An 11140-nucleotide genomic window follows, 5' to 3' on the forward strand; every position below is an offset into this window, starting at 1 on the left:
TTGGGTTAACTGGCACAGGGTCAGAAAGCTTACAAGGTGCAGGGCTAGGCTTTGAACCCTAGGCCTCTGGTCTGTGTCATGAGGTTTAACCCTACTCTTTCTGCCTCCACTTGGCTTCCTTTGGCTCTGGAAATCAAAAGAGCCCAAATGTCTTCAAGAACACTCAGAAATCTTTTTCTCCTGCCTCTGAGACCTCAGTCCTGCCTTTTTACCATCCCTTACCCAACCCTACCGCCAGGAGAAGCCTGTTTAACTGCCTACTTCTGCCATATGGAGTCAGGAAATACTTTTTATTTTTCTTCCATGGATACACATTTTTTAACTGACAAATTAAAATTGTGTCTATTTGTTTGTGTATACAATGTAGTTTTGAAATATGTATAGATTGTGAAATGGCTAAATCAAGCTATTTAATGTAGCTTTATTAAAAAGCATGACGATAATTCCTTTGGTGCATTAGTGAGTTTCCTGAATTGTATGCCTGCCTCTGAGGACTCCAGAGGCCCTGATGACCTCACTTGACCATTTCTATGGAAGCACATTTTTAGATAATTTTAAAAAATTGTTTTAATTGTGGCAAAATACACAAAGCACAAAATGTACTATCTTAACCATGTTTTAATATACTGGTCAGTAGTGTTAGATACATTCACATTGTTGTATAACTAACCTCCAAACGCTTTTCATCTTGAAAAACTGAAACTCTGCCATTAAATGACAACTCCTCATTTCCCCCATCCCACAGCCCCTGAAAACCACTCCTTTCCTTTCTGTCCCTATACGTCCGACTGCTCTAGGTACCTCATATAACTGGAATCATATAGTATTTATCTTTTTGTGACTGGCTATTTCACTTAGCTTCATGCCCTCAAAGTCCATCCATGTTGTAGCATATGTCAGAATTTTCTTCCTTTTTAAGGCTGAATAATATTCCATTTTATGTATATGCCACACTTGGTCTATTCATCCGTTGAAGCAACCTGAGTTACTTCCACCTTTTGGCTATTGTGAAGGATGATGTTATAGGTGTCTTAGTCTGTTTGGGCTGCTGCAACAGAATACCATAGACTGAGTGGCTTATAAGCAACAGAAATTTATTTCTCGTAGTTCTGGGGCTGGGAAGTCCAAGATCAAGACACTGGCAGATTTGGTATGTGGCAAGAACCCACTGCATAGCTGACCACCTCTTTGCTGTGTCTTTATGTGGTGGAAGGGCAGAGGGAGTTGGAAGGGCACTAACCCCATTCCTGAGGACTCTGTTCCCATGAACTAATCACCTCCCAAAGGCCCCACCACCAAATACCATCACATTGGAGGTGAGGTTTCATCATATGCATTTGGAGAGAGCACAAACATTTGGTCTATAGCATTAGGTGTACAGATATCTCTTTGAGTCACTGCTTTCAATTATTTTGGGTTTATACCAAGAAGTGGAATTGCTGGCTCGTAGGTTAAGTCCATGTTTACTGTTTTCCATAGTGACGGTGCCATTTCACACTCCCATCAGCAGTGTACAAGAGTACAAGTGGAGATGCGTTTTTAGCTGTAGTTGCACTAATCTCCTCTCCTTTATTTTGGAGCACAGGTCAGTCCATCGTGGGCTGTAAGGCCATTCTCATCGATGATCAGGTCTTTGTGGTGGTAGCCCAGCTCTTCGGCGGCTCTCACATTTACAAATACGACGAGAGCTGGACCAAATTTGTCAAATTCCAAGACATAGAGGTCTCTCGCATTTCCAAGCCCAACGACATCGAGCTGTTTCAGATCGACGACGAGACGTTCTTTGTCATCGCAGACAGCTCGAAGGCTGGTCTGTCCACAGTTTACAAATGGAACAGCAAAGGATTTTATTCTTACCAGTCACTGCATGAGTGGTTCAGAGACACGGATGCAGAGTTTGTTGATATCGATGGAAAATCGCATCTCATCCTGTCCAGCCGCTCCCAGGTCCCCATCATCCTCCAGTGGAATAAAAGCTCTAAGAAGTTTGTCCCTCATGGTGACATCCCCAACATGGAGGACGTACTGGCTGTGAAGAGCTTCCGAATGCACAATACCCTGTACCTTTCCCTCACCCGCTTCATCGGGGACTCCCGGGTCATGAGGTGGAACAGTAAGCAGTTCGTGGAGATCCAAGCTCTTCCATCCCGGGGGGCCATGACCCTGCAGCCCTTTTCTTTTAAAGATAATCACTACCTGGCCCTGGGGAGTGACTATACATTCTCTCAGATATACCAGTGGGATAAAGAGAAGCAGCTATTCAAAAAGTTTAAGGAGATTTATGTGCAGGCGCCTCGTTCCTTCACAGCTGTCTCCACCGACAGGAGAGATTTCTTTTTTGCATCCAGTTTCAAAGGGAAAACAAAGATTTTTGAACATATCATTGTTGACTTAAGTTTGTGAAGGTGTGGTGGGTGAAATTAAAAGACATGTAGCATTAGCTCTCACAAGAGAGGACCAAGAAAAATCAACACACAAATCAAAGCCAGGCCAGAGCCCTGAAATTAAAAAGCACTGACATAGTTAGACGTTTTCAAACTTTTAGAACTCACATTTTAATCAGGGATTGCATTTATTGGCTAACTGCATGACATGCCCCTTCTGCCATTTTAAAGAGCATCTTAAAGCCTGTAATTTCTGAGAAAAGAGTACAGCATTTACTCTTACCATCTAGAAATGTAATATGCCTTTTTTCCCCCTTTTTAATGAGGAAGAAGAAAATTGGATAAGATGGGACAGCTCTTATAATGAAATAAAAAAACAAACTTTGAGCCCCTCTCATTCCACTTGAGCAATCTTTTTGGTAAGAACTCTTAAAGCCAAAAGTCAGCTGAAAAGATTTGCTGATTATTAGTTTAAAAATCTTGTAACACTCAGCAGTGCTATTTTGAGTCATCCCAGTTTCCTAAAAGTAATGCCCAGTCTTCCTGAATCCTCCTTAATAGCAGAACCTTGGTGATTTTGTTGGCTCATATGAATGCTTGTCATGGATACGTTAGCAATTTAATGTTTGACATTGCTTCCTCTGCCACAAAGACAATATTCCGGTGACACATGTCTAGACCCAGCACAGGCGGCAGGCCCAGCAGCGACTCAAAGGAGTTTCTCCCTCTTTCTTATGGTTCAAAGCTGACCCTGTGGTGACCAGAGCAGTAATGCTTGTTTGATGCTCTTCATGGCTCATCTGCTTCTCGGAACCCACCCGTTGAGTTTGTGGGTAACCAGCAGACAGGCCAAACACTGAATGGTGCTTTTCATTTCGTCCTTTAGAGGGATGAAACAGTTATTTCCGTCTGATGAGCATTTGGTAGAATTTTTGAAGTGAGATTTTACGAAGGCAAAGAGGACTTTACACAGATCTTGACGTGCTTTGAAACCTAGAGGTGGTCCTTTGATTGGTGCGTGTCCTTGCCCTCTGGACAACTGAATATTTCAAGTAATCGAATACCAACTTCCCTGCCGGCCCACCTGCCTTCTGCCCGCTTGTGTAACAGTCCCGTTTTGTTGAGTTGCTGCTATTGCAGCTGCCAGTGAAGCTCACACCAAATCACAACCCAAGATACTCAGATAGGAAGACTCCCTCTCCCAGTACTTTCCCAAAGGAACCCCGCCCCCCGCCCCGCCCCGGGACGCACATGCTCACAGGGCCCACGTGTTGGCCGTGGAATCAGCCTGTGCAGGCAGGGGATCTCAGGCTGATCAGTAGGGGCCAGCTTTGGAGCCAGACAAGCTGAATCCCACACTCCAGGTCTGTGCTCAAGAAACCAGATGGTGTATTTCCAAATGGGCCTCTCTGGTATGGGCAATAGGGAAGCTCCTGGGGTTCGGTTATGTGGAAGATTCTTAGTGGATGTTCCACCTGGTTAGCTGGTTCTCTTCAGAGAATATAAAGTGAATGCCTTTAGGGGTAGCTCTGAGAGAGAAATCCAACAACTTCATTCCTAGCCATGAAAGTAGCACGATCATATTGTACTGTATTGTTATTGTAAAATGATTATTTGCCATGTCATGAGTAGGTAGATGTTTTGCCACAAATATGAATGTGTTTGTTGTTTCCTGACTTTAAGCAATGAAGACTGAGACAATAAATAGCACTCAGAGAATGAAGCATTGATGTTACATCAGCACTCTTGGGTAACATTCTGGGACTGTAGGCTGAGGCTTCCAGCCTCAGAAACCACGGATTTTAGTGAACGAACTCACCCACACATAGTAGTGTTGTCACTTGAAACTTCTACAAATACCAAGCGAACAGGAGAAAAGTGGTTTGTTTTCATTTTTAAGTGCAAATTACTTCTGCCTTTTTTTTTTTTTTGCCTTCTTGGTTTATTTGAACAGGCTACAAATGCCCAGGTTCCCCCATTAGAGGCTGAAAGGGGAAGAGCTCTGCCGTTCCTGCAGCCCTAAAGATGGCAAGCTATTCTTTCTGTTGCATGGAACCCCTCAGACAAACTGAGCAGAAAAATGGGTATTTGGCAAACTGTAGGAGATATTTAGACAGTCCCAGCAACTATGCCAGATCAAGGTAATGTTCCCAATTCCAGCCACGTGTAGGGATGGCAAGGTGGCATCTTTTCACAGTGTTGCCACTGCAGAGAGGTATCATGTTCCCAGCTGTACCTCTGAGGGTGAATTAGCGACTGAGCCCCCTGCACTCACTATTCTGATCACATTGCCAGATTCTGGGAAACCAGGAAACACAGGACGCCGGGCTTAGGATGGGGAGAGCTGTTGAGTCCGGATGGGGAATTAGGGGGTGAAAGAATGATCTAAACAGGTGATGGATGGGGTGTGAGAAGTGGGTGACCCACTCAACTGCAATCGGGTTTTCCTTTTTTATAATTTTATTTTATACAAGACTAAAGCCTGCAATCTACAGAGCGCCTATGCTGTGGAAGGAGATATTTATTCTGGCCAACTTACTAAAGGAGCATAGATGTTCTTGGCACAGGGTGGCGAACGCTTTGCTTCATTAATCTTACTGCTTCATCCCAAGAATCCCTGAAGTTTTAAACAATTCCTGCAAGAAGCATTCTTCCAGTAATAATGTAAAACACAAAACCAACCAAGCAACAGCAAAAATGCAAAGCAGAGACATATGTGGACTGTCCCCAGTGGAGATCAGCTTGAAGCGGGGGGCAGATCTTTCTTCTACTTTCCCTCCCATCACCCATTGGGTGGTCGTCTGCTCAGCTTGTTTCTTCTTGATGAGCTCTGTGGCTAGGCTCCTGGACTGATCCCTCTGTGCAGCCATGTGGCTTTAAGGCCTTTCCTTAAAGGGGGACTTGTCCCCATACTCCATAGGATCGGGAATGAGTCTGTTATCAAGACTCTAAAAATAAATCTTAGATATGAAGAGCACTGTGTTATTGGACAGTGGATGATAAGGCCACCTTACATTTAGCAAGGCTTTATATTTTTCCAATGCATATTAGTATTCACCTCATTTGTTCATAAATAGTTCTGAAGTTTATTGCAGGGTAGGTATTATTCTAATTCCAGAGAGAAGGAAATAGACATGAAAACTATATAAATTGCCTGCCATGGTTATCCAATGGGGACTGGCAAAGCAAGAACTCTCCCTCTGATCTGCAGACATTGTATTTTCTTTCTAAGACACCCTGCTATACCCTCCCAAAGAAAGACCTTCATTTCTAGCATGATTTTGAATTTGGCAGCACCTTGAGATAAAGTAAAAAGTGCAACAAAATATGCATAGCCAGAAGAAAAATCATACTGAATAGACACGATTCAATCAACTAATCCATTTAACAATGAACAAACATGCAATTACATGCCCTACTCTTTTTACATGCAAGGCCCCACTCTTGAAAGTGGTTCAGAAATTTTGGATAGTTTTCTGCCGTTCTAAGGAGGATATCTAGCTGGTCTGGTTGTTTCTCCCCCTGCATAGCTATGGGAGGGATGTTGAGGTTGAGACACATCTGGTTCTTGTCACATTGTCCACCAGATAAACAAGAAGCGATCTGTGAAGGAAAAATTCAAAGCCTGAACGCACGAGTGGTGATGAATTGCTCTCGGCCATCAGCAGCCTTCAGGGAGCACACTGGAAATGGCAGAGTTGCATTTTTCTTCCCCATGGAGTGAGAGTCTGTGTATTTTTAGGAAAGAAATCAGCGTGGGATGCCGGAGGTTTGGCGGCCAGGAGTGCTCATGATGGAAATTTCTCTGGCCTGGGGTATAATGAAGGGGAGATGAAGATCTGCAGGAGGGCAGTCTATTTGCATGCCACCTAAAGAAAATCTCTTAAGCTGGCTTCCCGATTCTTCCGCAGAGGTATCAGCCTCTCCTTTGCAGCTGCGGAAGGAAGTTCTTTAATTAGGCGGTGGCCAAAGATTCTGTTCAACAGCTTCCTGGAGTGGAATACAATAATCTAGTTGTATGCAATGACGCAATGAGAAAGTGGTCCAGATTTGGGTGGCAGTGCAAGGGGAATGGCAAAGTGGGGCAGATGGCTCCGGAGGAAACTTGGGAAAGTAAAAACAAACTGGAAGAAAAGAAAAAAGGATAAGGACTTCCTTTGCCTCAGCCAGGCAAGCAGAGCATAGAATGACCAGGAAAATTAACAACATCTCAATTAGTAATGAAGAGAACCAACTATAATGCTCATTCAAATAAGAAGTATATTGTAAAGCTACTGAGATCTAAACCAAGTCATTATTATCCTTACTATATTCCATTGCTTGTATCAAAATCTACTTTTTTTTCTAGTAGGAAACTATGCATTCCCTATCAATCCCTTTGATTATCAGGAACGTATAAGAATTGTGATAAAATAGGCCAATATGCTATTTGGTACCATTTGTATGTATTTTAAATGCATAACCTAGGTAAAATAAGAATAGTTGCTATGTGTAAAGAAGCAAGTTTTACAGTATGCAGACTACAGTGGATGTATTTTAGGCTGTATACATATTTAGCTCTTTTTGGTAAATAGGGTGTACAAACTATATGCTTCTTAATTCAATATATTCGGTAAGCCTATTAATAAAAAGTAGTTCATGCCTAATATGGTCTTGGTCTCTGGTCTGCTTAATATGAATATGGCCACTTGAGTCACAAATTTGCGGGGACACCCATGGGCCACCGAGGGACAGCAGTATCTTTGCAGGTCACTCTCTGTTTGGATGGAAGGTAACCACCACAAGGGTCTTTTGCTTCTTCTACTTGGAAACTAAAAAATCACCCAAAAGTCACTAAAAATTCACTGAAGAGCTTCATGGTTACACTATGCCTGATCTGTGGAATTATAATTCTGACAGCTTGACAAAGAACTCTAGGAATCTTTGGATATCTTCCGATTCTACAAGGTAAGGAGGAAGTGAGATTGCAAGACTTCACTGGTTAGGTTGAACCACCATGAACCCCTGAGGACAGAGTTTTTGTCTTGTTCTCTGCATGTCTGGGATCTAACCTGGCCCACAGTAGGCATGCAGTGTTTGCCATGTATATCTTCATCTAAGACCCATCTGGTTTAGTTGGACAAATGAAGGCTCAGAAACCCAAATTACATATGACTGTGTACTTACTGTACTTCCAATTGCTATGGGGCTTTTGAAAATCTTCAAGAACAGAGTTCTTGCCCTCAAGAGACTTAAAATCTAGTTAAGAGGGAAAATAATAAGTGCATGATGCTATAGTCAACAATAAAGGTTTAGATAAAATTTTGCATCACAGTCCAGGCACGGTGGCTCACACTTGTGATCCCAGCAATTTGAGAAGCCAAGATGGTAGGATTGCTTGAGCCCAGGAGTTGGAGACCAGCTTGGGCCACGAAGTGATATTCCATCTCTACAAAAAATAAAAAAGAACTGGGTGTGGTGGCATGCACCTCTAGTCCCAGCTACTTGGGAGGCTGAGGCAGGAGGATCCCTTAAGCCCAGGAGTTTGAGGCTGCAGTGAGCTCTGATCATGTCACTGCACTCCAACCTGGGTGACAGAATGAGACTCCTATCTCTTAAAAAAAAAAAATGTTGTGTATCACAAAATAGTGTGTGACTAATTGTGCAATAAATGAAGCAGTTAAATGCAATCACCAAAGATCTCATCACCTTGTCTCTATTCTACTGGTTTGAAGCAGGTCACAATTTGTGTCCTCAAAGAGAAGAGATTATACAAGAATATGACTCAGGGGTGTGAGAAGTCACTTTAAGGTGTGTCCACCACAGGCGTCAACAAACAGTATGAAGGCCTACCTGCTTAGAATACACACGAACCATAAGCAACCACCCACCTGGACCCAAGGCATTCAGGTGGAATATGAGTGTGAATACAGATAATAAATTCATATGAGGAACAGTTATGTCAGATCAGGAGAAGCACCCTTTTAACCATTTTGGAGAGAATGGCCTGGTTTCTTTTCATTGCTGTTTTACCATTAAATCATTGTTTTGTGTTTGTGGAGAAGTACAGAAAAGAACTAAATTTTTTCAAACCTGCAAGTCAGAAACTAATTAAAGCAGAGACTAATCCTAATATCCCAGTGCATTTCATCTTGGAACTAAAGTGCTCTCTATAAATTGCCGAGAGCCAACCATGTACCCATTAGCAAGGCAAGTACACTTATTTTCTCTGTGTCTCAGAGAGTAAATTGAGGGCTGAGAAGAATTGGAGGCATAGTAATGTGTCACTTTCATTGATCTCCTGTCCTTGCAATTGGCTTCTGTACCCGCCTCCCACACAGGACAACACTTTCCAAACCGGGGTCTAATTGGCACAAACGATTTTTTTTTCCTGACAAATTGGTAGCAAAGCTGAGAGGGAAGGCCTTGGACAAACCTTACCCTCTTGGCCTCTGTTCCAGGCAGCCTCTTGCGAAATGTGAGTTTCTCCGACTCCTGCCTTTAGCCAGACAGCAAACCAAAGCAACACAGGGAAAAGAGGCTGGCAGTCATGGAAAGGCTACCCCAGAATCTCCAGCACCTGCTGGAATATCTCTGTGGGCCCCAAAGAGCATGCTCCTGCACACACCTCCGAGTGTCTACCCTGGAAATCCACACAAAGAGAGAAAATCCAGCTAAGTTTTCTTCCTCTTCCAAGAAACAATTGTTACCGAAGGAGAAACAAGTCTAGATCTGTGTGCCTTACCTCACACCATCCATCACCCGCAGAAATGATGCAGGGCCCTGATGAGTACCTCCAGTTTTGGAGCTAAGAGATTTGAGGTGGTGCTGCCAGCCCATCAGTTCTTCCATCTCCCTGTTTGCTTTCAAGGGTGGTGTGGGCTGCAGAGCCTATGGAAGTAGGGTTGGGACCTCAGAGGAAGTGACACTCTTGATGCTTGTCCCAGGCCCCGGCTTAACTCTCTGCTCACCCTAGTGTAACTCTCTCCTCATCTCCTGCTTTTGTTTCTCTTAAACTGTCAAAGAATTCTGGACACATTGTCACTTACAAATATTTTTATTTCTGGTTTACATCATTTTCCTGCCTCTTTGGATTATAGCATCTTGGCTTATAAATCATATGGAAATCCAAATACACTTTTTGCTTGAGTCTTTCCCATTAATTTTGACTACCTACTATGTGAACAGTGCTGTATACAAAGGTCTTAAGAAAGATACAAAAGCGTTCAAGAATCTTTTAAAATAGCGCTTTCTTGCCAGTTTGCATAGGGTGGGAATTCACAGGGCGTGTGAATGAATGTAACCTGAATAAATAATATGACCCATGTGATCCAGTCTCTCCACAGTGTAACACTTAATGAAACAGCCTCCAAACCAAATAGTCATACCATTAATTCTGATCTTTACGGTGCCCCTGAAAGAAGAGGAAAGGCTGTTCATAACCATCCAAACGCTGCCTCTGAAATCAAGTCTCCCACAAGCCTCTCGCTCTTTCACTGCCCACTTCAGTGCCGATCTCTTTCTCCACTCTTCCACAAAGCTCACCTTTACGTCACCATTTCATCCACTGGCCTGTTCTCTTCCACATTTATCCACATCAGTTTTCCTGGGCAGACAATAGAGAGAAAGGAGTTCCAAATGTTCCAACATTCATGTATTTTATTCTTGCTATTATGAATTCAATAGGTTTTAATATTCTTCTGCTCTGCTTCTCTCTTTCTGCGCCATGTGACCTGCAGTGGTTTTGAAATATACTTGCAAATTATTTGGTGCCCCTCCCTTCAAGAGGTGGAGCCTGGTTTCCCTCCCCTGGAGTGTGAACTTTGCTTAGGGACTTGCTTCTAAGGAGTAGAATGTGGCAAAAGTGTTGGCGTATGACGTCCCAGAATAGGTCTTGGACTGCTCACTCGGAGGGAAGCCAGCCACTATGCTGTGAACATACTCAAGCAGCCTGTTGAGAGGCCCACGTGGGAGGCATTGAGTTCTTCTGCCAACAGTCTGCACCATGGGAGTGAACCGACTTGGAGGTGGATCTGTCGGCCCCAGTCAAGCCTTCATATGATTGCAGACCTGGTCAATGTCTTGACTCCAACTTCCTGAGAAACCTGGATTCCTGATCCATAGAAACTATGTGAGATGCTAAGCGCTTATTTTAAGATGCTGTGTTTTGGAGTAATTTGTTTTGCAGTAATGAGTAACTAACACACCACCATTATTAGCTTATAGGAATGAGGTTGCTGCCAAATGGGTCTATTAATTTGAGAAGGAACCAACACATCCACATACCACACTATATGTCACCACACACACACACACACACACACACACACACACACACACACACAGTTTAAGAGAGAGATGTCATTTCCACAACACACATACTGTTTAAGGGAGAGAAGTCATTTTCACAAATAATTTGTGCACCCAGGTGAGTAAACAGTTGTATTGAAATTAAAAAGAGGAAATGATCCATTTAGCTAAAAAGTCAAGGGAGATTTCTTGAAGGCATTTCAGCAGAGTCTTGACTGGGAATTGAATGTTGAAGAGGAATGCAGTCACTTAACTTCCTTAACCATGGCCAAGAAGACTTCTTAGTGACAATAAAGTCTCCTAGGCTGCGTTTGGTGGGTTGTGGCTGACCCCGAGGAAGATGACGATGCTCTGAAGACTATCCATGATATCTCAGAGACATCTCTGTCACCTCCTGGGGTTTGGGATGGCCTTGTCACAAGCCCCAATTCTCTGTCTGAGTACTGCAGCCCTTAGGAAGTAGGGAA

General features: G+C 43.2%; 1 protein-coding gene across 1 annotated transcript in view; it reads left to right on the forward strand.

Moving 5' to 3' along the window:
* LGI2 (leucine rich repeat LGI family member 2) overlaps positions 1-4119 on the forward strand; it is a 30082-nt gene extending 25963 nt beyond the window's left edge. The window contains exon 8 of the mRNA XM_050790693.1: positions 1586-4119. Coding sequence (XP_050646650.1) covers positions 1586-2403 — 818 coding nt within the window. The 3' untranslated portion in view covers positions 2404-4119. The remainder of the gene's footprint in view (positions 1-1585) is intronic.
* Positions 4120-11140: the final 7021 nt, after the last annotated feature.

Source organism: Macaca thibetana, chromosome 5 (genome assembly GCF_024542745.1).
Source record: "Macaca thibetana thibetana isolate TM-01 chromosome 5, ASM2454274v1, whole genome shotgun sequence".
NCBI classification, from domain to species: domain Eukaryota; kingdom Metazoa; phylum Chordata; class Mammalia; order Primates; family Cercopithecidae; genus Macaca; species Macaca thibetana.